Raw genomic sequence first — 25,726 nt, 5'->3', positions numbered from 1 at the left:
CCGTGTTCCTAGCTACCTCTATACATCTCACCTGTGCCAGTCTCTGGGTGGAGTGAAACTGAAGTGGGTCCTTCCTCTGGTGCCCTGAAAGGCTGGGGAGGCTGGTTGCTCGCCTGCTCCTCCTTTTCCAGTGAGAGCTCTTCCTAGCTGGGTTGGTCCATCTGGCATTGAGCAGCGCAGGCCAGCGGGGTGGGACGATGCAGGCAAAATGAAGCGGCTCTTCCTTCCCTTTTTGAGTAGTTCTTCTCAGGTTTTTTGTTCTACTCTGTTGCTGAAGTTTGTTAATTGGATTCCTGAGCTCTCCCAGAGCTGTTTTTATTCCTGGATAACTAATTGTTGACCTTTGTCGGGGAAGGCTGGGGTCTCCTACTTCGCCGTCTTGGTGATGTAACTCTCCACAGAGTTTTTTCTGTTTGATTTTCAAATAACTCATCAACTGTGAAACTGACTCAAATCTATTGATTGAATGAATATATTTAGAATTTACTTGCTTATCTTATTTAAGTCCTACAACTCTATAAAGTGGGTACCACCGTCATTCACATTTTAGACAGGGATAAACTAAGGTTTTCAGTGGTTAAACCTCCTATCTAGACTCACAGATGTATTAAGTAATAGAATATGGACGTGTATGCAGACTAACTCCAAAGTCCATGCTCTTGGACCGTGTGCTTTACTACAGACCACTAACACCCCACAGCCCCAGCTCTTAACTGGACAGCCTTTAACAAGCCTCCTCAATCACACTCATGGACCTCATGCCCTGGCATACACAGCTTCAGAAAGATCTTCTGGAATCGAGACGTATACATTTTACTGCACACATCTGGCCACCGACATAGGGAGCTTTCCTCAAAGAAGGTAACACATGCAACCACAGCTGATCCCCTGCTCAATTCCAGTCCTCATCCTCTCTCCTCTGCACCCTCCCCTTCACTCTAAAACACAGACCCTAGAGCATAGCCTATCCTCAAAGGCCTTTATCTGAAGGTAAGTCCAAGGCAGGCACAAAAATATTATGGACACGAATTAAAACATTAATGGGCCCAATTCAGAGGCATTTGGAGAAATTTTGGATCCTACCCACTGTAAGCTAATCTCAACTCCTTTTCTCTCTGCCAAATTCCACAGAACCCAAAAGTGCACAAACTTCCTTTCCCGTTCTCTGTCCTGAACCAAGTCTCCAGAAGACAAAGGCTGGAGCCTTAGGAGGCTGGAGACAGTGAACTGCACATGTGCTGAGCAAACGGCTGCACCTTCCTTCCCCAGTGTCATCAGAGGCCCAATATGTCACATTTCTGAATTCAGCATCCATTAGCCTCAATGGTCCCTCCTTTAGTGCTCCCCAAAATAATCTCTTCTCTCTGGAGGTATTGCTCTTTTACAATCCCAAGGACATAGTTTAAAAATGGACTATAATCACACCCTGACTCTATACTAATATAAAACTACCACAAATATATGCCACAAATATATCCATTTCAATTATGGATATATGTAAAACATTTAAATAAAGCTGAAAACAGAGGCCAACCATTAAAAAATGTCATATCCATGATCATCAGGGTTTCTCCTGGGTTGCAAAATATGTTAGATTCGAAAAATTACACAATTATTAAACAAAAATGGAAGAAAATCCAAAAAAGAAATACAATCCAAAAGAAGACCCCTGCTCTCAAAGTTAACTTTAAGCACCAACTCTGACTTTTTTACAAAGGGTATAATGCTGTGTGACTGTCTTTTCATTAAATATATAGTGAAAATCTTTATTGGTAAATATATTTTAAGAATATAAAGTGTCCCCCTTCTGTCCATGATGATAATATAGTCAAGAGGTGTACAAGTTCAAAGAAAAAAATATCTAGACATAAATAAAAAATATGCAGAGTCTATATGAAGGAAACGAACTTTACTGAACAATAGTTTAAAAGATTTGAGTAATAAGAGGTACAAATCATTTTCCTGAATACAAAATGAAGTATGTTATGGCACAACATTCCAAACAAAATCTCAACGAAGTTATGTATTTTCACATTTTTTTTTGTTCCATTGTTAGAACAAATGTAAATTTTATGTGGAATAATGGGAAGAGCCAAACATTTTGTGAAAATAAAGACTAACGCTTATCTGAAGATGTGTCTTTAATGGCTATAACCATCTAAATATTTTAGTTTTGAGTCGGGGGAAAAAACATGTGAAGTCCTAAGATTGTCGTAAGAATTCAGTATATGATACCGGTAGTGTTTTTTAAAAAGTGAAGAGAAATGGGCCTATTTAATAAATGGTGTTGGGGTGGCAGAAGATTAAGTGAAAATAACAGGGATTCAACAGGATAAGCCTTCCCCAGAAAAACAGAGATAAAGGGGTAGGTTCAGGGCAACTACAGCTGCAGTCTCCAACTGGGGGCAATAAACAGGGGTAGTGGCTGAGGACATCTAGGATACCCATGAATTAAACCCTCCCAGAGGCTACGGCTCCACCTTTCCCTGCCAAGCATAGGCATGATGATAGCTCATACCAAGCAAGGGGAGGTCAAGTTCAAGACAGAAAATGGGCCCAATTAAAAAAAAAAAAAAAAAAAGCAGGTTACACATGTGTATGTATTACACACACATACACACAACTTCCTCCAGATATCCAAGTGCCTCTTTCCCTCCACTTTGGCCTCCCCAATGAGGTCTTTCCCTCTCCGCACTACGTAAAATCAAACCATCTTTCTGACAACTCTTCCCATTTTATTTTTATAACGCTTGTCACCATCATCTTCTCCCTTGCAGATATATTTTCTTGATATGGCTGCTGGTAGCAAGAAGGACACAAACTATCTGGTCACGATGACTTCTCAATAAAAATATTCTAGGATGGGTTCTCATTGGCCTATTTTAACAAAGGATCATTCCTGGATGAACACAGACGTGGAGCCAGGAATAGATGGTACCATCTGGAGTAAATGCCAACTCCATGCTCACAAGAATAGGTTACATTACTAGAAGAACGTAGAAAAGTTGCAATAGCCACTACATAATCTTGAGGAACTGACGTCTACTCTTAGACACCACTGTTTGAGAGCAAGTTCCCCTCAGATGCTTGAGGAGGTAGAGAAGTAATGCTTAATATCTTGCATGCCCCACCTTGAGCATGTCTGGAGTCCACAGGGTGGAATGGTTGATGCTCTCTGGGCTCAGTATCCTCATCTACAAAATAGGGGTAGTTATCCCTATGTGAAAGAGTAGATCTTACCCTGAACTTACTTCCAATAACACACAGCCAAAAATTCTCAGTTGTCTAACCTGCCGAAAAGAAGCCCAAGTCCTTAAAGAATAAGACGGGGTTCAGAATTCCTTGAAGCCCCTTGTGAAGACATGCTCTGCTCTTGTCAGTCTTTAATCACATTCCTTAAAATAAAAGAGGAACTTGGAGAAGCATGGCGGCCATGACTGGTGCCCAAGGAGGTAGCGAAATTTCCTAAGCTTTCCTAGGACTGTGCTGATTAACCAGGGCCCATATTGGGAGAAGAGGGCATAAACACTCTTTGGAGTATAACAGATGACTATGCTTCAGTCTCTACCCCAACAGTTACCTCCCCTGAAGTAACTATTGGCTTTTAGTTCAGCAGGTATCCTGGGCCTTTTGCCATGTATTTTAATCCATATATATCTACCTATAGAGAATTTATAATAACACTGGAGTCTTATTTTATGGGCATTTGAATTTTGCCAATCAGAAATACTGTCAAAATATTATATTTCAATTAAAAATACACACAAAAATGTACTCATTATAATATATGAGGTAAACACCTACACTTATTATGCTCTCGAGGGGGGTAACCAGTTATCCCAACTGGCCATATCAAGCCAACAAGAAAAAGGATGAATTAATCAAACAGTGCAGAGAGGACTGGCTATTTGGAAGAACAGAGAGCTGCTAACCTCACACCACATATGACAAGAAACACCAGGTAGGGCTATATGAATAATCAATTTAATCAATTTAACATGTCTGCTTCACATATGCCAAAGAAGAGACATACCTGCCACAGTGCTCAGTTCCAAAAGGAATTTACTTTATGACAACGTAACAGCACAATGAGGCAGAAACACTTAACTTTCAACTAGTAGAATAACTTTATTTCTAACACTGAGCCTTTATATAGGAATGTACAGGAATAAAAAACACTGTGCTGCTTATTCTCCAATAGCTCCACCCAGACCTTCCCTTCTACATTCTCTGTGCCCACTTGTGCTCACCTGCAGGTGGCATCTGAGGGTTCTGAGGATTTGGTGCCAAAATTTTGGTAGTGACAGTATCTCCTATGAGGAGGCCCCTCCTCCATAAGAGCAGCTCTTACTGGGCTCTGGTAACACTTGCTTCTATCCTTTTCCCCTTAAGGACTTAGAATGGTAATGGCTTCCTGGTGACACTAGTCTCTAGGTGCTTCAATATCCCTTGTTTTTGGCCCAAACTACTGTACTGTAATAAGTCTGCCACTGAAGTCTTAGTTGAAGCAGAATTCTGTTTTTCACCAGAACCATGGCTGATACTAACAGCCATCCTATACTAACTTGTCAAAAGGAGTAATTCTTCCCTAAAATTGCTGTATAGAACATTAACACTTAGAAAAGAATTCATCTATATCAGGGGACTGCCTTCAGGTCTAAATAACAGACATCCCTGAGAATAAATAAGAAGCCACTATTGCCACAGTAATACAAACTCCTAGTAGAGAGCAGGTCCAAAAAGAGTTGTGCAGCTTAGTGACGTCACCTCTGAGCCAGGCTTTTCCCATCTTGTGTACTGTTATCTTCAGGCTATTGTCCTTCAGGGTCACAACTATAATCTAGTGTAACATACAGACATGAAACTGTCCAGCAGAAGAGAGACAACCTCTTCCCATGTCATGACAATATTTTATCACTGAGATCTTTCCCCAAAGCACTGCAGAATATTTTCCAAATATCTCACTGCTCACATGTCCATCCCAACAAAATCAATAGAATAGAATCTTCATGATTAACTTAGACTAATGTGGATTTACCCCTAAGTCATCTGGGGGAAGGACGGACAAAGAGACAAAACAGCCCAGTAAGAAGCAGGGATTGGCTGTTGGGTGGGCGGTATCTCTTGGAACTGCTTTCAATGTGTTCCAAGGAAGCAAAGGTAACAGTAGAACAAAGAAGGGAGAGACAGTATATTACAGTCTATTAAATTAAATACAAATACATAGTTCCTTTGTTACATACAACTCAGGTTACACGCATCATGCCTAAATAGATACAGCAACGAAGCACCAAGAATATGACAGAGGCATTTCATTATACACCACTTTTTATTTGTAGAATGCAGTGAGCATTACTGTTCATAACTGATGTTAACCTTTGTGAAATTTATGTAAATATCGTTGTTATTAATAGCATTTACATTATTGACTGACCCAAGGCAGCTGAGTAACCTCAGAAAAATATTGTTTGGCTCTTTTATGGAAGTGGAAGCTCAGTAAAAATGGCCATACTCATTCACATATGCCAGCAAAGTCAGAAGAAAGGTAAGCAATATGGTTGTAAAATAGCATATACTGGCCATGCTACAGAGAGACTCTGGTAGTATTTAGAATAGGATTGATGCAGAGGTAGTTAAAAACCTCACAAAAACATATTTTGGCTTCTTTATTGAAGAGGCCATTCAGCAATAATGGCCATAGCCATTTATTTATATCAGGAAATGGAAAAAGGGGTATGTGGCTTGTACTTTAAATTTTCCAAATGTATTTTCATAAATACACAGTGATGTGCTACTGTAAATATGTGACTACAGGTTCTCTGAGAAAACAAAACCCTGATTTGTAGAATTTGCCAATTATCATGGTGTAAATACTCCCACTAAAGCCAAGCTACCAACATGATGGCACTGAATGTAGAGCTGGGAAGAGATATCCAGTAGCACATCATTATACAGTATTCACCATGCAGATTCAACAATACAAATAACCTAAAGAACAAAGATAACAGCAAAATACTGTAAAGTAATTAGGAAGTGATGAATGTTGAATACTTATTACCCTTGCTTTTTAAATATTTAACTGTAAGTTTATATAGTTTAATTTTTAAATAATGACTCTGTTTAACAACTGGCTCACAAAATTCCTGAAAATTTAACAATCAGCAGTACTTGCAAGCCAGTATAAGCTTACTGCAGTACACCACTGTGTGTTGGTATGTGTGTATAAACATATTTACATATACATATGTACATAATTGTGTCAACCTATAAAGACACTGATGGTATCTAGTGTGGGAAATATTAATATAGACCATAATAGTTACTTAACTAAGGGTTCAGAGTTTCTCTTCACAAGCATGTTGGGCTCTAATATACATATCAAGAATACCTCAAATTTCTATGATATTAGCATACTCACATAAGGTCTGCAAACATCAAGGACTCTTCACATAAATGTTTAATGCTGTTGTCATTTAACTTTTTTAAACTTCAGATTCTGTAAGTATGACTATAAATGAGTATCATCCATTACATTTACAATAAAATTTCGGCATCACATCCAGAATATGGCACTACACAACATAAATTCTAGATAAAGGTTTTTGCCATATTATTTAAATGAATTTCCCCTCAATATAAATTTTCTGATGGAAAGTTTTACTTTTTCTTGAAAGCTTTCACATATTCAAAACATTATAAGGTTTTATTCTAGTACTAATTATCTGAAGTACAACAAAACCTCACTTTCTAATAATTTGTGGCATTCTTTGGGTTTCATTAATGTCATTTTAAAAACCTGTATAACGAATTTGAAAGAGTGGATAAAGGCTTCAGAACGTTCAGGATGCTGAAAGAGCTTTCACCCTTGTGTGAATTCTCTGATGTTTAGTGAGTACTGACCTCTGACTAAAGGTTTTCCCACATCCATTACACTCATAGGGTTTCTCCCCTGTGTGAGTCCTCTGATGTTTAGTGAGAGCTGATTTCTCACAGAAGGTTTTCCCACATTCGTTACATTTATAAGGTTTCTCTCCTGTGTGAGTTCTTTGATGTACAATGAGGTTTGATTTCACACAGAAGGATTTCCCACATTCATTACATATAAAGGGTTTCTCTCCTGTGTGTGTTCTCTGATGCACAGTTAGGGCTGACCTGTGGCAGAAGGATTTTCCACATGCATTACATTCATAGGGTTTCTCCCCTGTGTGTGTTCTCTGATGTTCAGTGAGGTTTGACTTCACACAGAACGTTTTTCCACATTGTTTACATTCATAGGGTTTTTCTCCTGTATGTGTTCGCTGATGGTTGGTAAGATGTGGTTTCTGACAAAAGGACTTCCCACATTCAGTACATTCATAGGGTTTCTCTCCTGTGTGTGTTCTCTGATGTTGAGTGAGGTTTGACTTCTCCCAGAATGTTTTCCCACATTCACCACATTCGAAGGTTTTCTCTCCTGAGTGAGCTCTTCGAAGTTGGGTGAGATGTGACTTCTTGTTGAAAGTATTTCCATTTTCATTGTGCTCATAAGGTTTTTCCCCCACGTGTACTATCTGATGTCTAAAGAGGGTTGACTTTTCCCACATTTTGTGACTTACTTTATATTCATGGGGGATCTTTCTTGTGTAATTTCCCTGATGGATAATGAAAGCTGAACTGTCACAGAAAATCTGCCCATATTCATTATAAGGATTTTCCCCTGTAAGAGCTCTCTGATGCCCCAATCTTAAATCCATGTAGAAGGACTTCCCACAAATACTGCATTCATATGGCTCCATTTCCAAATGAGTTCTCTGAGATAAACTGAGCTTTAAACTTTGGATGAAAGTTCTTCCACATTCATTATATTTACAGTGTGCCTCTCCTATCTGAGCTTTCTTGTTTGTGAAAAAGTCTGCCTCCCCATGGCAGCCTTGTCCATTTTCATTATACTCAAAAGGTGGGTCAAAAATTGGCTGAGTGAGATCCTGGCTACGATTGAGGACATTCTTTTTTTGATTATATTTATAAGATTTCCCTCCAGTAGGAGTTTTCTCATGCCGAATATCAAGGAGCAATTTCTCATATACATTAAACTCATCAGGCTTCTTTCCAGAATAGTTCTTTCTATTAATAATTAAGCCTGAAATATTTTTCAAACTCATTTCACATGTGTCACATATCTTATACAGAAAATTTCTTGAAGGAACAGAGTCTGTACCTAGATTTAAAGTTTTCCTTACTCTGTCACCACTATCTGTACTTAACGTTGGGTTGGTGAAAGCAAGTTGCCAAAAAAGTTCATCTTCATTTTCCTGGCTGCTCTCTATCAGGTCATCAACTTTCCAGTCTTCTAGAAATGAGAAAAATAACCACATCTTATAAATCATAGTACATTTATAATGGAATTGGACTTTTATACTAATGCCCTATTACACAGTCAATTCTTTTGTTTTAGGCTCAGTTTTCTGGTGTAAACTAAATCCAAGTATACATTTCCTTTACCCTTCTGGTTTGAGTGGAAAATAAATACATGCTGCAGTGGAATACTTTATTAATATAACCTTTAAAACTGGACAGAAAAAGGTGAAATAAGTTCAAAGCACAGGGAACCGGTGAGTGGCTGATTCAGAAATCAGGAAGCTCAAGAGAATGGAGTGAGCCCAACAGCGACATTGAACACTGAATAAAGTGATGTTGAAGATTAGTAGACAAGGGCTTTCAGGGGATGAACTATGTTTGGTGGAGACAGACAGTCTAGTCCTAATCCCCTCAGACACTGCTGGGTGGGATTCCTACTAGAGTACTTGCTTCTACTCTACACATCAACACCAGACTAAAGTTCTGAAGACACCAACTTCCTCAGGTTCAGAAGAATTGTCCGCTAGCCCAGGATCTAGTTTTTCCTTTAATTCACAAGGAATAATTATTTTTTTAAATGCTGTAAGAGCAGCAGGCTAGAGAAGGTGAAATGAACTCAAGACGTGGTGAGCAAGGGATGGAGATTTTCTGAGCATTGTTCATGTAGGGAGCAGGAAACTCCGAGAACTGGATGAGTTCAACAAAGGAGGTTTTTTGTTTTTGTTTTGTTTTTTTAAAGGAAAATAGACTGTCTGAGAAACATATTAGAGGAGGTGCTCAGTTTGACAGAGACAGATTATGGTTTCTTGTCCTTATCTTCCCACAGCTTGATTACTGTGGTAGGATCCTCACTAATATGCATGTTGCCATTCCTCTTTTTCCCATTTGATATAGCAACATCAAAATAAATTTCTGAAAGCACCTATTTCCTCATGTTTTAAGGTACAGTGCTTTAACCCAGACTCTATCTAGCTGTGATTCACAACAACACAAATGCCCAACAGGAAATACAAAATAGAGGAGGGGCAGACCATCTCTGCAAAACGACCAGGTTCATTTGGTTTTCTCATAGCTGTTAATGAAGTTATCCCAACCATCAAGTCATATGTTTCTTTACTTCAGTCTGCTGGTCTACTTTTCCTCAAAACAATTTTGTTTCTAAAGCAATAGTGATTTTTAAGTCTGCTTTTATATCTAGGTTTATCTTTTACAGTGAGGTTTTCTGCTTTCATATCTAGCCTCATCTGTGGCTTTTACTTACTGGTGAGACCCATAATGATCACATTTGTCTATATGGTTCTGAGACCTTCAACAAACTTTATCATAAAAATTCTTGTCTATACTTTACTGTTGGTACCCAATGCAACAATGTTAATTACGTGTTTAAAAAAAAAATCTAGAACAGTCCTGAGCCCACTGCTCCAAACACTAACTGATAATAGTTTTTATCCTGGCAAACACAAATCAAAACAAAAACTAGATTCACAGTAAGAGTTCAAATCACAATTCCACAAATCCATTAAAAAATATCTGTGCAACTCTAGCTGGAGCGCTCATAAACTGTTCATTCCCAACAACACCATTTCACTTAACTAGCTACACTCCAGCCTTGGCTCTCCTTGGGACCTGGACATCCTTCAGGAAATGCTACTTACTTTAATTTAAAATAACAAACCACAAAAATATTAATAAAAGAACAAAAGCCAACAAACTCTACAACATCCCTACCATGTTTAGCTTTCACTTGCTGCCTTAGAAGAGGTTACTGTCTGTTTAATTCACTGTAAAATAAAACAAATCCAGTGCTCAATGCTAAATCCTTTGTCATGACCACAGTCTAGCTCTTGACAGGTGTTACCAAAATTCTGTTTCCTCTGACTTCATTGAGGATACGCATTAATCCTTCTTAGAAAGTAATGTGCATATGAATTATTTCCAACCTGTACATGAGGACAAAATAAGGAAATGTGCATTTAGGAAGAGTACTATAGAATGCTTTCTGAATGGATGAAAAAGAGTGATCTCTTCTAAACTTGGCTCAACAAAGTAATTATTAAAATATCAGAATCAGGAAAAATATGAAAGGGCCTTCTCTTTGGGAAAACAAAATCTCAACAATGATAGAAACCCCAAGCAGCAGTCATATGATCAGGTCTGAGTTTTTGGGATACAGATACTAGTGGGTTAGGGTTACAAAATATGGACTATTTAAGTTGCAGCAAAAAATTGATCTCTAACTTAAAATAAGTGAAATAATAACAAGCCATTACTATATACCATGCAATGTTTAAACACTTTACATTTACAATTTTAATTTTCTGAAAAGGCAAAATAAAAGTAAAAGTTATAGAAAAAAGATAAAATATTTATAAGTGAAATTTAAGACATAAGATAGTATGAGATTTAGTATAAACTCTAAAGAGCAGAAAGAAAGACTCTGAGATATATAGAACAGGACCACATTGTGACAGTCAATGGAAGGAGACTGTAAATTCATTTATTAATAAGGAGCAACTTTGTTATGCTAGTGAAAGATAAATTGGATGCTTTAGGTAAAAAAAAAAAAAACCAACTAGGAATTAGATCAAGTCAGGAATGACAGAACAGAGACACAGTTATGGTTTTGAGTGACATCAGTGAAAAGTGAGAAAATGAAGAGATGAAGAAGACGGAAAGGAAAACAATATCAGGAGTATTTGAAAAAACTAGTAATAGGGGATAACGGGTTCCATACCCTGATCCCATGGTTGCCATTTAAGGCAGTAATGGATGGTTGAATGTTCCTTATTTGACCCCTGGGAAACCAGGCTCTCTAATTTTCTTGTACCTCAGACTGTTCGTCTCAGTCTCCTCTAATGACGAGATTTAATGGATTTACACACCTTGTAAAAGTGGTACCATCCCAGGGCTACCTCTCTCATTTACAATCACTCTCTAGAAAAGGAGACAGCAAACTATGACTGCAAGGCAGTGGTCCTAGAACTAAGGATGTTTTTTATGTTTTTAGAGGGAAAACAACAGAAGAGGCAGCAGGGAGGAGTGAGGAGAAAGAGGAAGAGGTAAGAGGAGGAGGAGGAAGAGCAGCAGCAGCAACTGAGACCATGTGTGGCCCAGGAAGCCTAAAATATTTACTGTCTGGTTTTTTACAAAAAAGTTTGCCAATCTCTAATCTAAAAGTCTTCATCTAGCCCCAACCTTTAACACCACCTAAAGCTGATGCCTTTCGAATGGATACTTCTAGGTCTGGCCTCATTATGTACTTCATACGATATATATATGAAATCTCCTTTTCAATCCCAGATTCTAACAGTTACCTCAGCTTCTTGTGTCCAAATGTAAAATCTGTAGTAACTCCCCTATAATCTCTCCTCCAAATTTTCTCTATCTCAGTAAATGGTACCCTAAGTTATCAGGTGCTTGAGACAAATCACTGGAATCATGCTCAACTCCTCTCTCTCTCACACTCTGTATCCAACCCAATAGCAAATCCTCTTGGCCTCATCTCCAAGATATATGTACAAATCCACCATTTCTCAGCACTTCCAACATAGCCTTAGCCACTAGCCTCTCTCCTCCCGACTACATAGTAGTGTCCTGTTATTCCTTCCTTGCTCGTGCCTAAGCATCATCTACCCACCACATATTCACCACACAGAAGTCAGAGAGATCCTTTTAAACTGTAAATCCAATCTTATAGCTTAATCTGATTTATGTTTACTCAAAAAAGCCTGAGGATTTCCCACATCACTCAAAATAAAATTAATGGGTCTCCCATGATACATGCTACTTATGACATCATCTCCTACCAATCTCCCCCAGGCCTTCTCACCTCCAGCCACACTGACATCCTTGCCATTCCTCAAACACCCTAAGAGCACACCTGTCTGAGAAGTTCAGCACCTGATGTTCCCTCTGTCTGGAATACTCAGAATCCACAGAGCTCACACTTTAATTTATTAGAGACTTGTCTATTGTGGACCTCATCAAAAAGGTTTTCTCTTGACTTCCATACCAAATAGCACATGCCATCATTCTCCAACCCCCTTTCCACTGCTTTAACTCTCTACAGTATTTATCACCACCCAACACCACGTGTGTGTATACAAGCATGTATAACTCCATACACACACACACCTACGCTTTTCTGTCCTTCACTGTAATAGACACTCTGTGATAATAGGGACATTCTTTTAATTACCTATAAACATAGTTGGGTCATATTGGGTGCTCAGCATATATTTGTTAAATGAATATATGGAAGTATTGCATGAATACATACTACCTAACAAGAGATGTCCAAAGACAATACAGAGAAGGTGAACAATTTTAAAAGATAAAGTAACCAAGAAAAATTATCTCAGATGAAGCCAAATGAGTTTGGATTATGGATATAGGTAAATCACTCTAAAATGTCAAAGAACAAAGGGAAGCATTTATGAGTGAAAGTGACATATGGAGGAATGTGATTAAGGTAACAAAGGGATGTGGGCCAACTGTTCTTAATTACTTCCAAAGGTCTGGGGCTAAAAAATGTTTTTTTGGAAAAATAGTTCAAAGTTGATAAACCATAAACCAATGCCCTAAGATCTCATTTCCTCTGGCTTCCATCTGCCTGTGAACTCACTAACTCACCTGAGCGGCACTGTTTTGGGAATCTTTCCTCTAATATCCAAGGTTCTTCTCCTTGCTCGATCTTGAAGATCACTTCTGGCTTAGTAATGCAATTCCCTGTAAAGAAAATAACACAGGACTACGACTGAACAGCCTTGGCTTCAGGGACTCTGAAAAAATGATGGGGAAGAAATGTATAGCTTCAGGAGCTACCTAAAAGAGGTGCCTAAATGAACCAATCCTTAAAGAGGTAAGAACATAGCATTCTTTATAGTGGCCAAAAGGGATCAGTCATCTGATCCCTTGAATCTCCATCAGAAAATTCCATAGGGAGTTCTCATGTTTCATCAACTAAGAAATGCATGCTACTCATTCACATGGAGAAAAAATTCTTACCTACTGAGACAAGGTGGCTGTAATTTTCCAGGATCACGTCTCTGTATAGTATCTTCTGAGCAGGATCCAGCAGGTACCACTCTTCCTGGGTGAAGTCCACACACACATCTTTGAATGACACTTGTTCCTGTAACAGTATATTCCTTTTCTGTATGAAATTGTCAGAGCTCTATGAGTGGTAAATATTTAAAAGAACTAATCTCTTTAGAGTTTACTAAAAATTGGTATATAGGATTGCCTTTTTTTATGCTATCCTATGTAGGAAAAAAGTAATATCTTGTACAAATTGAGTTTCCACTAAGGGGGTGGAAATAGTTGCTACAAATGTTATTCCTGATAAGGAGACATACACATTACATTTATTAAATTAGAAATTGTAGGAGCTAGCATTATGCACAAAGTAGACTGGGGTTACCAAGAAAAAGTTCTTTCATATTATCTTTTATATTATAAAGTTAACTGTCACTAAGGAAGTAAAACTTTCAGTTGTTAAAATGAACAGAGGGATTAAAATTAATACGGTACAGGCCCTAACCAAGCTCAACCCATGACTGATTAAAGTGACCAGTCCTGTACTCTACCTGCCCAACAGAGAAACGGATGAATCCTCTCCGCTAAAAGAGATCATTTTCTGGAGCCTCTACCAATATTTGTGTTGTTAAATACAATGTTCAGCATCCAATAAAAAATTTCATGTTATATGAAGAGACAAAGACCAAGGAAAAAAAGAAAATAAAAGCATACCCATAGGACACTCAGATATTGGAACAAACAAGAACTTCAAAATGAGTTATGATTAATATGTTCAATAAAATAGAGGAAAATATGAACAAAATAAATGAAAGGATGGGAGAAGTTCAACAGATATATGGTATGTGTGTTGTGGAGAAAGAATTAACAGAGCAGGCCTGAGACTGCTATCCTCTGAAAGATCTGCTACAAGGGTGTTCCTTGGCTGGCATCTGGGAACTTGGATTTCAGGAGGGTTCTCACCAGTCCTTGATAAGAATGGTTCACTGAGCCTAAACCGTTTGTGTAAACAATATGGTTTATGCTGCACACATACATCCTTCTGGAGTTTGGAATTTTGTTATATGCTAAGCAGAAAGCACTTATGTGCCTAGCCCCTGATAAACATGCTGAACACTGAATGTCTGTTGAGCTTCCCTGGCAGACATTTCACTTCTGTTGCCACATCTCACTGCTAGAGGACTTAAGTGTGTCCTGGGAGAAGACTCTTAGAAGCTTGCGCCTGGTGTCCTCTGGACTATGCCCCATGTGCCTTTTCCCTTTGCTGATTGTGCTTTGTATCCTTTCACTTCAATAAGTGACAGCACTAAGTACAACTACATACTGAGTCATCTTAGCAAATCACTGAACCTGGTGATGGTCTTGGGGACCTCTGATACATGTGTATACACACACAGATACATACATACTTGCATAAAATGGGCATTCCAAAGTTGAAAATTACAATATCTGATATTAAGAACCATTAGACAGGTTCAAATCATATTAGAGAAAGAAGACACAATCTGAAACATATTCACCTAACAAAAGAGTATCAAAATACATACAGCAAAAACTGATAGAACTGAAAGGAGAAATACGACAAATCTATAACCATAGTTGGAGTCTTCTATCTTGAGCGATTGAGCAGGCAGAAAGTCAGTAAGTATACAGATGACCTGCACAGCACTATCAATCAACATGATCTAACTGGCATCTGTAGAATATTCCATCCAAAAACATAAAACACACATTCTATCATTCTATTCTAGCTCATATGGACCATTCACCTAGATAGACCATAGTCCTGGCCACAAAACACACCTTAACAAATTTAAAACAATAGCTATCATACAAAATATGTTCTCAGACCACAATGTAATTAAATAGAAATCAATAAGCAAGAGATAGCTGAAAAATCCCAAATAGTTGAAAATTAAACAACATACTTATAAATAACCTATAAGTCAAACCTATAACCTGTAAGTTTTAAATAACCTATAAGTCAACCTATAATAACCTATAAGTCAAAGAAGTCTCAAAAGAAATTTTAAAATATTTTAAATGAAATGAAATAAAAATGAAAATACCATGTATCAAAATTTGTGCGATGCAGTGAAAGCAGTGCACAGAGGGACATTTATAGCATCAAATGTATATATTAGAAAAGATTTAAAATCAAAAACCTAAGCTTCTATCTTAGTAAACTAGAGAAAAAAGGCAAATTAAGCCTAAACCAAGCAGAATAAAGGAAATAATAAAAATTAGAATAAATCAATTAAATTGAAAATGTGAAAAAAATACAAAAATCCAATGAAACCCAAAGTTGCTTCTTTGAAAAAATCAATAAAATTAATAAACCTCCAATCTAACCAAGAAAAAAAGAAAAAAGAGGCAAATTGGAAATCTCAGAAATGAAAGACAGGTTGACACTATTAAGCCTAATGACATTAAAAAAATAATAAGAGAATACTACAAATAATTCTATTCCTGAAAAATTGGTAACGTAGATGAAATTGACAAATTCCTTAAAAGACACAGCTACCAAATTCACACAAGGAGATACAGATAACCTGCATAGACTCATTTCTGTTAAAAAAAAAATTGAATCAATAATTAAAACACTTCCAAAATAGAAAGAACCAAACCCAGATGGCATCACTGTTGAATTCTACTATACATTTAAAGAAAAAATAATAACAATTCTCCATAATCTCCTCTGGTAAATAACACCTCCAAACTCATTACATGAGGCCAACATTACCCTAATACCAAAACTAGATAAAGACATTATGAGAAAAATAAAGACTAATGTCTCTCAATAACATAGATGCAAAAATTCTCAAATATTGGTAATTCAAATCTGACAATGTATAAAGAGAAATACAAACCACAACCAAGTGGAATTTATTGCAGGTATGGAAGGCTGGGTCAGCATTAAAAAAAAATCAATCAATATAATCCAACATATCAATAAGCCAACGAAGAAAAATTACATGATCATATCAATTAATGAAGAAAAAGCATTTGACAGAATCCAACAGTCATTCATGATAAAAACTCTCAGCAAACTAGGAATAGAGGGGAACTTTCCCGACTTGATGAAGAAGCTAACATCATACTTAATGTTACGAGACTGGACACTTTTCCCCTAAGTGCAGGAACAGGGCAAGGATGTCCTGTCTTAATACTCCTATTCAAGTCCTAGCTAGTGCAGAAAGACCTACAACAAGACAAAACAAACAAAAAAACTGAAATAAAATAAAAAACCGAAATATGATTAGAAAGAAAAAATAAAACTGTCTTTATTTGAAGTCAACATTGTCTATGTAGAAAGTCCCAAAGAATCTACAAAAAGAAAAAGAATAAAAAATCCTGGAAGTAATAAGCAAATATAGCAACACCATAGGATACAAGGTCAATATTAAAAAGTCAACTGTTTTCCCATATCAGAATAAACAATTGGAATTTCAAATTTTTGAATGAAAAAAATACCATTTACAATACCACTACCAAAAAAAAAAGTATTCAAATATAAATCTAACACAATATATTACAGGGATATGCAGAAAAACAAAAACTGATGAAAGAAATCAAAGATCTAAGTAAGTGGAGAGATATTCCATATTCATCAATCAGAAGACTCAGTATTGTTAAGATGTCAATTCCTTCCAACTTAATCTATAAATTCAGTGCAATTCAAATAAAAATCCCAGCTATTCTGTAGACACTGAAAAAATGATTCTAAAATTTATATAGGAAGGTAAAGGACCTAGAATAGCCAACATAATATGGAAGAAGGAAAAAGAGGATATACATTACCTGATTTCAAGACATATAAAGCTACAAGTAACCAAGACAGTGTGTTATTGGTGAAAGAGACACATAGATCAGTGAAACAGAACAGAGGTCCCAGGAACAGATCCATTGATATACAGTGAACTGATTTTTTTTTTTTTTGTAATTGAGGTATAGCTGATGTACAATACTATATAAGTTTTATGTGTACAACATAGTGATTCACAATTTGTAAAGATTATATTCCATTTATAGTTATATAATATTGGCTATATTTCCTGTGTTGTACAGTATATCTTTGTAGCTTATTTATTTTATACATAGTAGTTTCTACTTCTTAATTCCCTAACCCATCTTGCCCCTCCCCCTTCCCTCTCTCCACTGGTAACCACTAGTTTGTTCTCTATATCTGTGAGTCTGTTTCTTTTTCGTTATATTCGCTGGTTTGTTTTATATAGTCAACTGATTTTTGACAAAGGCACAATGGCATTTAAATGGAGAAAAGGTAGTCTTTCAACAAATGATTCTTCAACAACTGTACATCTATGCAAAAAAATGAACCTAGACACAGACCTTACACCTTATACAAATATTAACTAAAAATGAATCACAGACCTAAAAGTAAAATGCAAAACTATTAAATTTCTAGAAGACAATATAGAACATAGGAAATCTATGTGATCTTGGATTTGGTGATGAGTTTTTAAATACAACAGAAAAAAGCACATTCCATTTAAAAAATACATGGGTTGGGTTTCATTTAAAATAAAATATTTTGCCCTGCAAAAGCCATTTGTAAGAAAATGAAAGGACAAGTTACAGACTGGGAGAAAATATTTGCAACATATATATCTAATAAAGAAGTTGCATCCAAAATATGCAAAAGAACTCTGAAAACTCAACAGTAAAAAAACAATCACCTAATAGAAAAATGGACCAAAGATATGAATAAACATGTCAAGCAAAGACATGGATAGCAGATAAATTTATGAACAAATGCTCAATATCATCTGTCATTAGGGAAATATAAATTAAAACAAAAATGAGATACCATGACACATCTACTGGAACAGTTAAATCCAAAACAATGACAACATCAATTTCAGTTCCAGATGCAGAACAAGAGGAATTCTGATTCACAGTTGGTAGGAATGTAAAATGATGCAGCACTTTCGTAAAATTGGTTGGCAGTTTCTTACAAAGCTAAACAGTCTTAACATATGATCAAGCAGTTTCACACCCTAGCTATTTAAAAATGTATGTCTATGTAAAAACCTACATGTTTCTAGCAGCTTAATTCATAATGACCAAAAACTGGAAGGAACCAAGAGTCCATGGGTTAATGACTCAGAAATCACTTATACATGTATGCTGGAATTGAACAATTAAGTAAATGAAATGCGGATGGTGGTAGCCAGATTGCTAGAGTGGGAGTTACAGACAAGCAAGGAGAGAAGGCTAGAATGTTCCATGTGATAATGATTACAGCAGGGGACATCAGTGTGAAATAATACTTAGCTTAATGCAAACACAGATGGTTACATACTGAAATATTTATAGATATGTGTATATATGTGAGTTAGTATACATATATATTTTCTTGTTCAGTCAGCTGAGAGGGTCTCTAAGGAATTAGAAACCAGTAGCAATCCAGCCCCCCAATCCTGGTTTCTAATACCATGCTCCAATAAAAGGAACCAGAGCTCTTCAGGGAAAAATGGCTAATTCTAGGGCAGGAAATATAAGATGAGCCTGGAATATCTTCTACTACCAGAAAGTATAGAAGAAGTACTCAAACAGAACCACAATAATGGGGTACATCAGAAGGACACAGGAACCAGTTGAAAGTGCTCTATTTAATAACCAAGCTGAAACAATTTGAGCAACAAAATGAACAAGGTAGTACTGGACTATAAACAAGGTAAAAAATAACTAGCCGTGAGTTCATATTGATATTAAACACTGACTGAGTTAATAAATACACAAATCTCCTGTGCAGAACTCCTAATAATTTATGTGGATACTCCACCATGAAGGAGGTATAGCATAACTCCCCACTTTCTTCCAAAGGGTACAGTATGAAAACAGAGGAAAAAAGAATAACTTTGCAGTGGAGAAAGTTGACCACATGACCTCAGCCACGTGATCAAAAGTGATTCATCATCTGTTGAAAAGTGAAAAGTCACGTGGAGAGCATTTACCCTGATAAGATGTTACCAAATGGCACTCTACCTCTGTGGTCTTTCTCCAAGAAAACAATTACCCCAATATAATCACGAGAAAAACAGCAGCCAATTCCCAAGTGAGGGACATTCTACAAAACACCTGTCTTGTACTCCTCAAAACCGACAAGGTCATCAAAAACAAAGAAAGTCTGAGAAACTGTCACAGCCAAGTGGAGCCTAAGGAAACATGATGACTAAGTGAAATGTGGTATCCTGAAGCAGAATACCTGCATGGGGAAAAAAAACCATGAACAATCATCAAAAGACAAATGATATACCAGAAAATAACTCATATAAAAGACAAGCATTAGTATCCCTAATATACAAAGAGCTAACCAGACATTGAAAAAAAGAAAAAAGCCAGAAACCTAAGAGCAAAATGGGCAAAAGATATGAACAGATAGTTCACAGAAATATAAAAACAAGACACCTTTTAGATGCATGAAAAAAATCTTCAACCTCTCTCATAGTTAAGATAATTACAGATGTAAACTACATAAAATACTAATTTTTACCTATCAGTTGCCAAAATCCAAAAGTGAACCACATATTTCTATGGGAGAAGCTATGGAGAAAAAGCACTCTCATGCAGTACCAGTGGAAATACAAAATGATACTATCTATAATCCCACCAAAAGGATCAAGTTTATCAATTGTATTCAACCCTCTGACCTGGCAATCTCACTTCTGGGAATTTATCTGATAGAATAAACCTACATGTACAAGGCTATTCATTAAAACATGGTTTGTGTAGCAAAAGGTTGGAAATAGTTAATAACTAGTTTAATAAACTATGGAACATTCTCAGTTGAATTACCATGTGATTGTTAACAAAGAAAGATGTTCTGTTACAGAAAGATCCCTGGAACAGGCTGAAAAAAGAAGTGAAAAAAGGAAAAAAAAAAAAAGAAGAAGAAGAATGGGAAATAGTGTATATACTCACTACTCAGTGTGCTTCCCTGAGCAGCAGAATCAACTCCATCTGGGAGCTGATTAGAAATGCAGACTCCAGGGCCCCACCCAGATCTACTAAATCAAAATCTGCATTTTAACACGTTGCCAGGGATGTACAGATGCATCTAAATTTAAGAAGCCCTAATAACAGATTCCCTTTTAAATAAAGACCGGGAGCACATATTTTCTTTCAACTGAATAAAGAAACACTGGGAGGACAAACAAGAAATAGAAATAGGGGCTTCCCTGGTGGCGCAGTGGTTGAGAGTCTGCCTGCCGATGCAGGGGACACGGGTTCGAGCCCTGGTCTGGGAAGATCCCACATGCCGCAGAGCAACTAGGCCCGTGAGCCACAACTACTGAGCCTGCGTGTGTGGAGCCTGTGCTCCGCAACAAGAGAGGCCGCGACAGCGAGAGGCCCGCGCACCGCGATGAAGAGTGGCCCCCGCTTGCCGCAACTAGAGAAAGCCCTCGCACAGAAACGAAGACCCAACACAGCCAAAAATAAATAAATAAATAAATAAATAAATAAATAAAAGAAATAGAAATAATGTATACCTATAGTAGGGTGACAATACACTGCAGTTCGTCTGGGACTGTCCCAATATATGCCAGCTGTCTCAGCATAATTGTTAATAAAACCTCTTTCACTCTCAGTGAAAATGTCACAGTTTAGATGAGAAATAAATCTCACCCTACCTGGAGGAAGCGTCAGGTACAGAAAGGATGGGGTGTGAATTTTTATTTTTTTATTTTTTATTTTTTTTAATGTTTTAGCCGCGCCAAGCGGCATGCGGATCTCAGCTCCCCGACCAGGGATCGAACCCACATCCCCCCGCAGTGGAAGCACAGAGTCTTAACCACTGGACCACCAGGGAAGTCCCTTTACTTACTTTTTTTGTATCACTTACTTTTTTTTTTAACCATGTTAATATACTAACAATTTTTAATTATTTCATTTTTTTAAAAAGGACAAAAACAGTCAGGAAAAATAGGTATACTGGGAAGGGCAGTTGGCTAAGGATAGATAAGCAGGGGATAAGCAATAAACCCAGGGATAAGCAATGTTGGGGCAAAAGGCAAAGCCAACTTCATGAGGGGCAGAAGTTAGGAAAATGAGAGCTAGGAGGGTAGTGTCATAGACAACAACAGAGACTTTCAAAACAAAGAGACTGGGCTTCCCTGGTGGCGCAGCGGTTGAGAGTCTGCCTGCCAATGCAGGGGACACGGGTTCGGGCCCTGGTCTGGGAAGATCCCGCATGCCGCGGAGCGGCTGGGCCCGTGAGCCACGGCTGCTGAGCCTGCGCGTCTGGAGCCTGTGCTCCGCAGCAGGAGAGGCCGCGATGGTGGGGGGCCCGCGCACCGCGATGAGGAGGGGCCCCCGCTTGCCGCAACTAGAGAGAGCCCTCGCACAGAAACGAAGACCCAATACAGCAAAAATAAATAAATAAATTAATTAATTAAAAAACAAAACAAATCAAAAAAAGAGACTATGGATAATAGTACCAAATGCGGCAAAAGGGTCAAGTAAGACAGACAAAAACTGGATTAGATTACAATTTGGTGGTCTTTTCCAGAACTGATTCAGGTGAGTGGTGGTGAAGAAGCAAGACTGCATGTATTAGGTTGAAAGGGAAATGGAAATGCAGAAACAAAAGCCAGGACTACCTGATACTCAAGCTAGAAATACAAATGAGCTGACATAAGGTTTTATAAACCTTTAGAAAGTTTAGAAAACGCATTTTAAGACAAAATGGCAATAAACAAACAAAAAAAAACTCACCTGGGATTTGTTCATTTTTCACTCTTAGTGGAGGAGGGAGAGCTGAGGGAGAAGGAAGAAGGAAGTAAGAACTTGGCCTGCCTTGTAGTTCCTGGATTCACCTGCCTACACAGCTCCACACACAAGATACTTACTTGTCCATGTGTGGCTCCGATTTATGTTGAGCTTAGACATGATACTTTTCACTGAGTGAATGTAAACATTTGTTTCTTATTGATTTATTACCAATTTAGGTTCTGTGACACAGAAAAATTAAAAACATGAGAAGATGAGTTTAACATTGAACAATAATCTAAAGGAGGGAACACTATGGATTTGCCAAAACTGATGTTGTAGGGGGAGAAAAACACCTCAAACCATATTGTTTATCTGGTTATCTGCTAACACCATTAATCCTATGAGGTCAGATAATCCAAGAAACCTCTGAAAAAAGGGATGGGAGTGTTTAAGGCAAGATTCATTATTTTTTTTTAAATGTTCTCACCTGCTTACAATTTTCAGAAGGATCTTTTAATAAAAAACTAACTTTGACCTAACAGTCACAAAATGAGCAGTGGCCCACGAATCTGTAGACCTGACTTTCAACCTCGATTCTACCACTAACAAATTGCATGACCTGAGCCACTCACCTTCTCAGGCTCAATTTTTTTTTTTTTTTTTTCTTTTCATTTTTTCAAGTAAGCAACAGATAACTCAAAAAGGACCTGCCTGCACTACCATCCTGCGCGTCTATCCGGCTGGGGGAGCAGGAACCTCAGCATTTCTCTAGATGCCATGAAAAATGGGACATTGAGGGCAGCTCACCTCAGGAAAGAGTGACTGGAGAATGAGGGGAGGAGGAGGTGTTAGGGACAGATAATGACAGAATTTCTTAAGCTATGGCTGGTGAGCCTTTCAACCCCGACCATGCCTTCACAAACTCTCCAAACAGGTGACATTTCCTGTGCAGCCTGTGTGCCCACCCATCTCAGCTCCAGCTCACCTCTCTCTTCTTAAATTTGTCTCAGACCTTCCACCGTCACACAGCCTTCGATGGCTTCAGGATACCGTGTCATAATTATACATAACAAATAACAAATGAATACATAATAAATAATAACTTGGGATCTGGGTGATGTTAGAGCCAGGAAAAGGCCTTGGTGGCTAGCTGGTCCAGCCCCCTCCAATCCCATTTCACAAACGAATTAACTGAGGAATGGAGGCCCTAGAGACTCATCCAAGCTCCAGCCGCCTGCATTACATACAAAACAATTAAATACAACAGCAGCTAACAAAACGTGAGCGCTCAAAACACAAAAAATGCGGCAAGCACTCTAGATATCCGCGTTTTACAGCTAAGCAAGACAAATCTCCCAGCGGCTATTTGGTCCAGGAAATTCATGTATTTCCGAGCCCCTTCCTGGGGCAGTCGTTCTCTCCCACAGCCTCCCGGCGCCCCGTAATCCCAGCGCACAAGCGACGCACACGCACACGTCACTACGTGAAGCGCACACACATGTCGCGCACGCGCACTCGCTCTTCCCCGCATTCCTCGCCCCTCCCAGCAGGCCTAGATCACACGTCACGCACGCGCTCTCCCCTTGACAACCCCGCTCCCTCCCCGCGGGCCTAGCGCATACGTCACGCACGCGTACTCCCCACCCGCGGCCACACGACGGCGCCGCCCGCTCAGCTCAAGGGCTTAACAGCTGAGGACTGAGCGAGCCCGAGAGTCCGCGTTCCCGCGCGGGACTCCGGCCTCTCCAGGCAGAGGCGCCGCCGCCTGCAGTCCCTTCAATTCTGCAGGCGCCGCAGACTCCTGGGGTCCTGCCGATGTTCGCGGGGCTCCAACCTACCACCCGGCACCGCTGCCTCCGCCGGCTCCCCGAGCCGCGCGGGGTCCCCTTGGCCCTCGCCCCCACCCTCTGGAGCTCACCCGCAGCTCCCTCGCCGCGTGGACCTGGAGGCCAGGGATTGTTTCCCACGAGGGGCTGGAAGCCGGGGAAGGACGAACCGGGAGGAGAAGGCGGGGATGCACATGCGCAGAGGAAGGGAGCGGCGTGGCGCGGTGGCGGCAAGCTGGAAGTTGGCTCCTGGCAGCTTGGGTTGGAAAAGTGGCTCTACCTTTAGAAGCAATGCCTCACTTCCACATTGTACGAAAGTAAGCTAATAGTACAGTACCTAGCTAACGGTATTTATGAAGGTTAAGGGCGTTTACATTGTAAAAGCACTTAGGATGGCGTCTGGCACATAAATGTTCAGTACGTTTCTTAAGATTACCTTGCCCAGTATACACCGTGCCCACTCCTTTAGAAATCAGCTGGAGAGTTTCTGCCTTGTTGACTGAATTGAGAGATTACTATCTGATATATTCACTCCTGCTACCCGGACCCTGGATTCTGTCCGTGTCCCAGAGATGTATGTCAAAGCAGTGTGCGTTTTCGACTAGACACAAACCAAGAGAAGCAAAGTGGTACATGAATTTCATTTATGAACGTGGACAGATGTTATTTTAGTTTTGATAAATTTATCTTCTATAATTTAGACAATAAATCTATGTAAACTAAAATAATATCTGTGAGCAGCCTAGTTATTCTCCGGAATGAGGAAAAAAGCAACCTAGCAATTCAGTATTAATAATAAAAACTGTTCCTGTGTAAGAAACTTAAACTTAAACTTAAGAAGAAAGCACTTTATCATCTCTCAGAAATGCTTTACCTGGAACCAAATATACATTCTCTTATGTGGGCATCCTCATGACATTTTTAGCACAGTATGATCATATGGGTGTATTATTTTATGATGAACTTTTCATAAAAGAATATGTAGTTAACTCTTTTTGATCAATGTCATTTAACTTTTTTTTTAATAACTTCAGATTTACAGAAGAGTTGCAAAGATAGTTCCCGTATACTCTTCACCCAGTTTCACCTAATTGTTAACATTTATTTATTTATTTTTATTTGTCTGCATCAGGTCTTAGTTGCGGCACATGGGACCTTCGTTGCAGCGTGAGGATTTCTCTAGTTGCCCACACACGCGGGCTCAGTTGCCCTGTGGCATGTGGGATCTCAGTTCCCCCACCAGGGATCAAACCCAAGTCCCCTACACTGGAAGGCGTATTCTTAACCACTGGACCACCAGGGAAGTCCCGCTAATTGTTAAGATTTTACATAACCATGGTACATTTACCAAAACTAAGAAAGTGATACGGGTACAATTGTATCAACTAAACTACAGAGTTTATTCACAGTTCATCAGTTTTTCCAGTAATGCGCTTTTACTGATCCAGGATTCAATCCAGGATACCACAGTACATTTAATCATCAAGCCTGTTTGGTCTCGTCCCATCTGCAATAGTTTCGTGGTCTTTCCTTGTCTTTCATTACCTTCAGATGTTTGAAGAATAGTGGTCAGATATTATGAAGAATGTCCCTGACTTTGAGTTTGTCTGATGTTTTCTCCTGATCGGACTGAGGTTATAAATTTTTAGAAAGAATACCACAGAGAGTATGTGTCCTACCTATATATGAGGGGACACATGGTATCAACACAACTTATATTAACCTTGGTTACTTGGTGAAGGTGGTGTTTGACAGGTTTCTCCACTATATCTTTAGGATTTTTCCCTTTC

General features: G+C 38.6%; 2 protein-coding genes across 5 annotated transcripts in view; one reads left to right on the top strand and one right to left on the bottom strand.

The window, feature by feature from the left end:
- Positions 1 to 6,636: 6,636 nt before the first annotated feature.
- Positions 6,637 to 24,013, bottom strand: ZNF248 (zinc finger protein 248). 2 transcript variants are annotated; one of them, XM_059900192.1, is made up of 6 exons: positions 23,096 to 24,013; positions 22,248 to 22,349; positions 22,114 to 22,155; positions 13,349 to 13,492; positions 12,970 to 13,065; positions 6,637 to 8,329 (listed from the first exon to the last, which is right to left on the bottom strand). In XM_059900192.1, the coding sequence occupies exons 2-6, from the start codon at positions 22,285 to 22,287 to the stop codon at positions 6,840 to 6,842; spliced, it is 1,812 nt and encodes a 603-aa protein (XP_059756175.1). In that variant the 5' UTR covers positions 22,288 to 22,349; positions 23,096 to 24,013; the 3' UTR covers positions 6,637 to 6,839. The 2 variants fall into 2 exon arrangements, with proteins under 2 accessions (XP_059756175.1, XP_059756176.1); XM_059900193.1 differs by having other exon boundaries at positions 13,345 to 13,471; positions 23,096 to 24,010.
- The window catches only part of LOC132350746 (zinc finger protein 33B-like), a 57,592-nt gene continuing 55,595 nt past the window's right edge, over positions 23,730 to 25,726 (top strand). For 2 of the 3 annotated variants that reach the window (XM_059900184.1, XM_059900183.1), the window contains exon 1: positions 23,730 to 24,253. In XM_059900184.1, coding sequence (XP_059756167.1) covers positions 24,125 to 24,253 — 129 coding nt within the window. In that variant the 5' untranslated portion in view covers positions 23,730 to 24,124. The remainder of the gene's footprint in view (positions 24,254 to 25,726) is intronic. The other variant, XM_059900190.1, reaches the window with a different exon arrangement.

The sequence above is a fragment of the Balaenoptera ricei genome, chromosome 16, assembly GCF_028023285.1.
Source record: "Balaenoptera ricei isolate mBalRic1 chromosome 16, mBalRic1.hap2, whole genome shotgun sequence".
NCBI lineage: Eukaryota > Metazoa > Chordata > Mammalia > Artiodactyla > Balaenopteridae > Balaenoptera > Balaenoptera ricei.
This window is presented reverse-complemented; position numbering and strand designations above follow the sequence as displayed.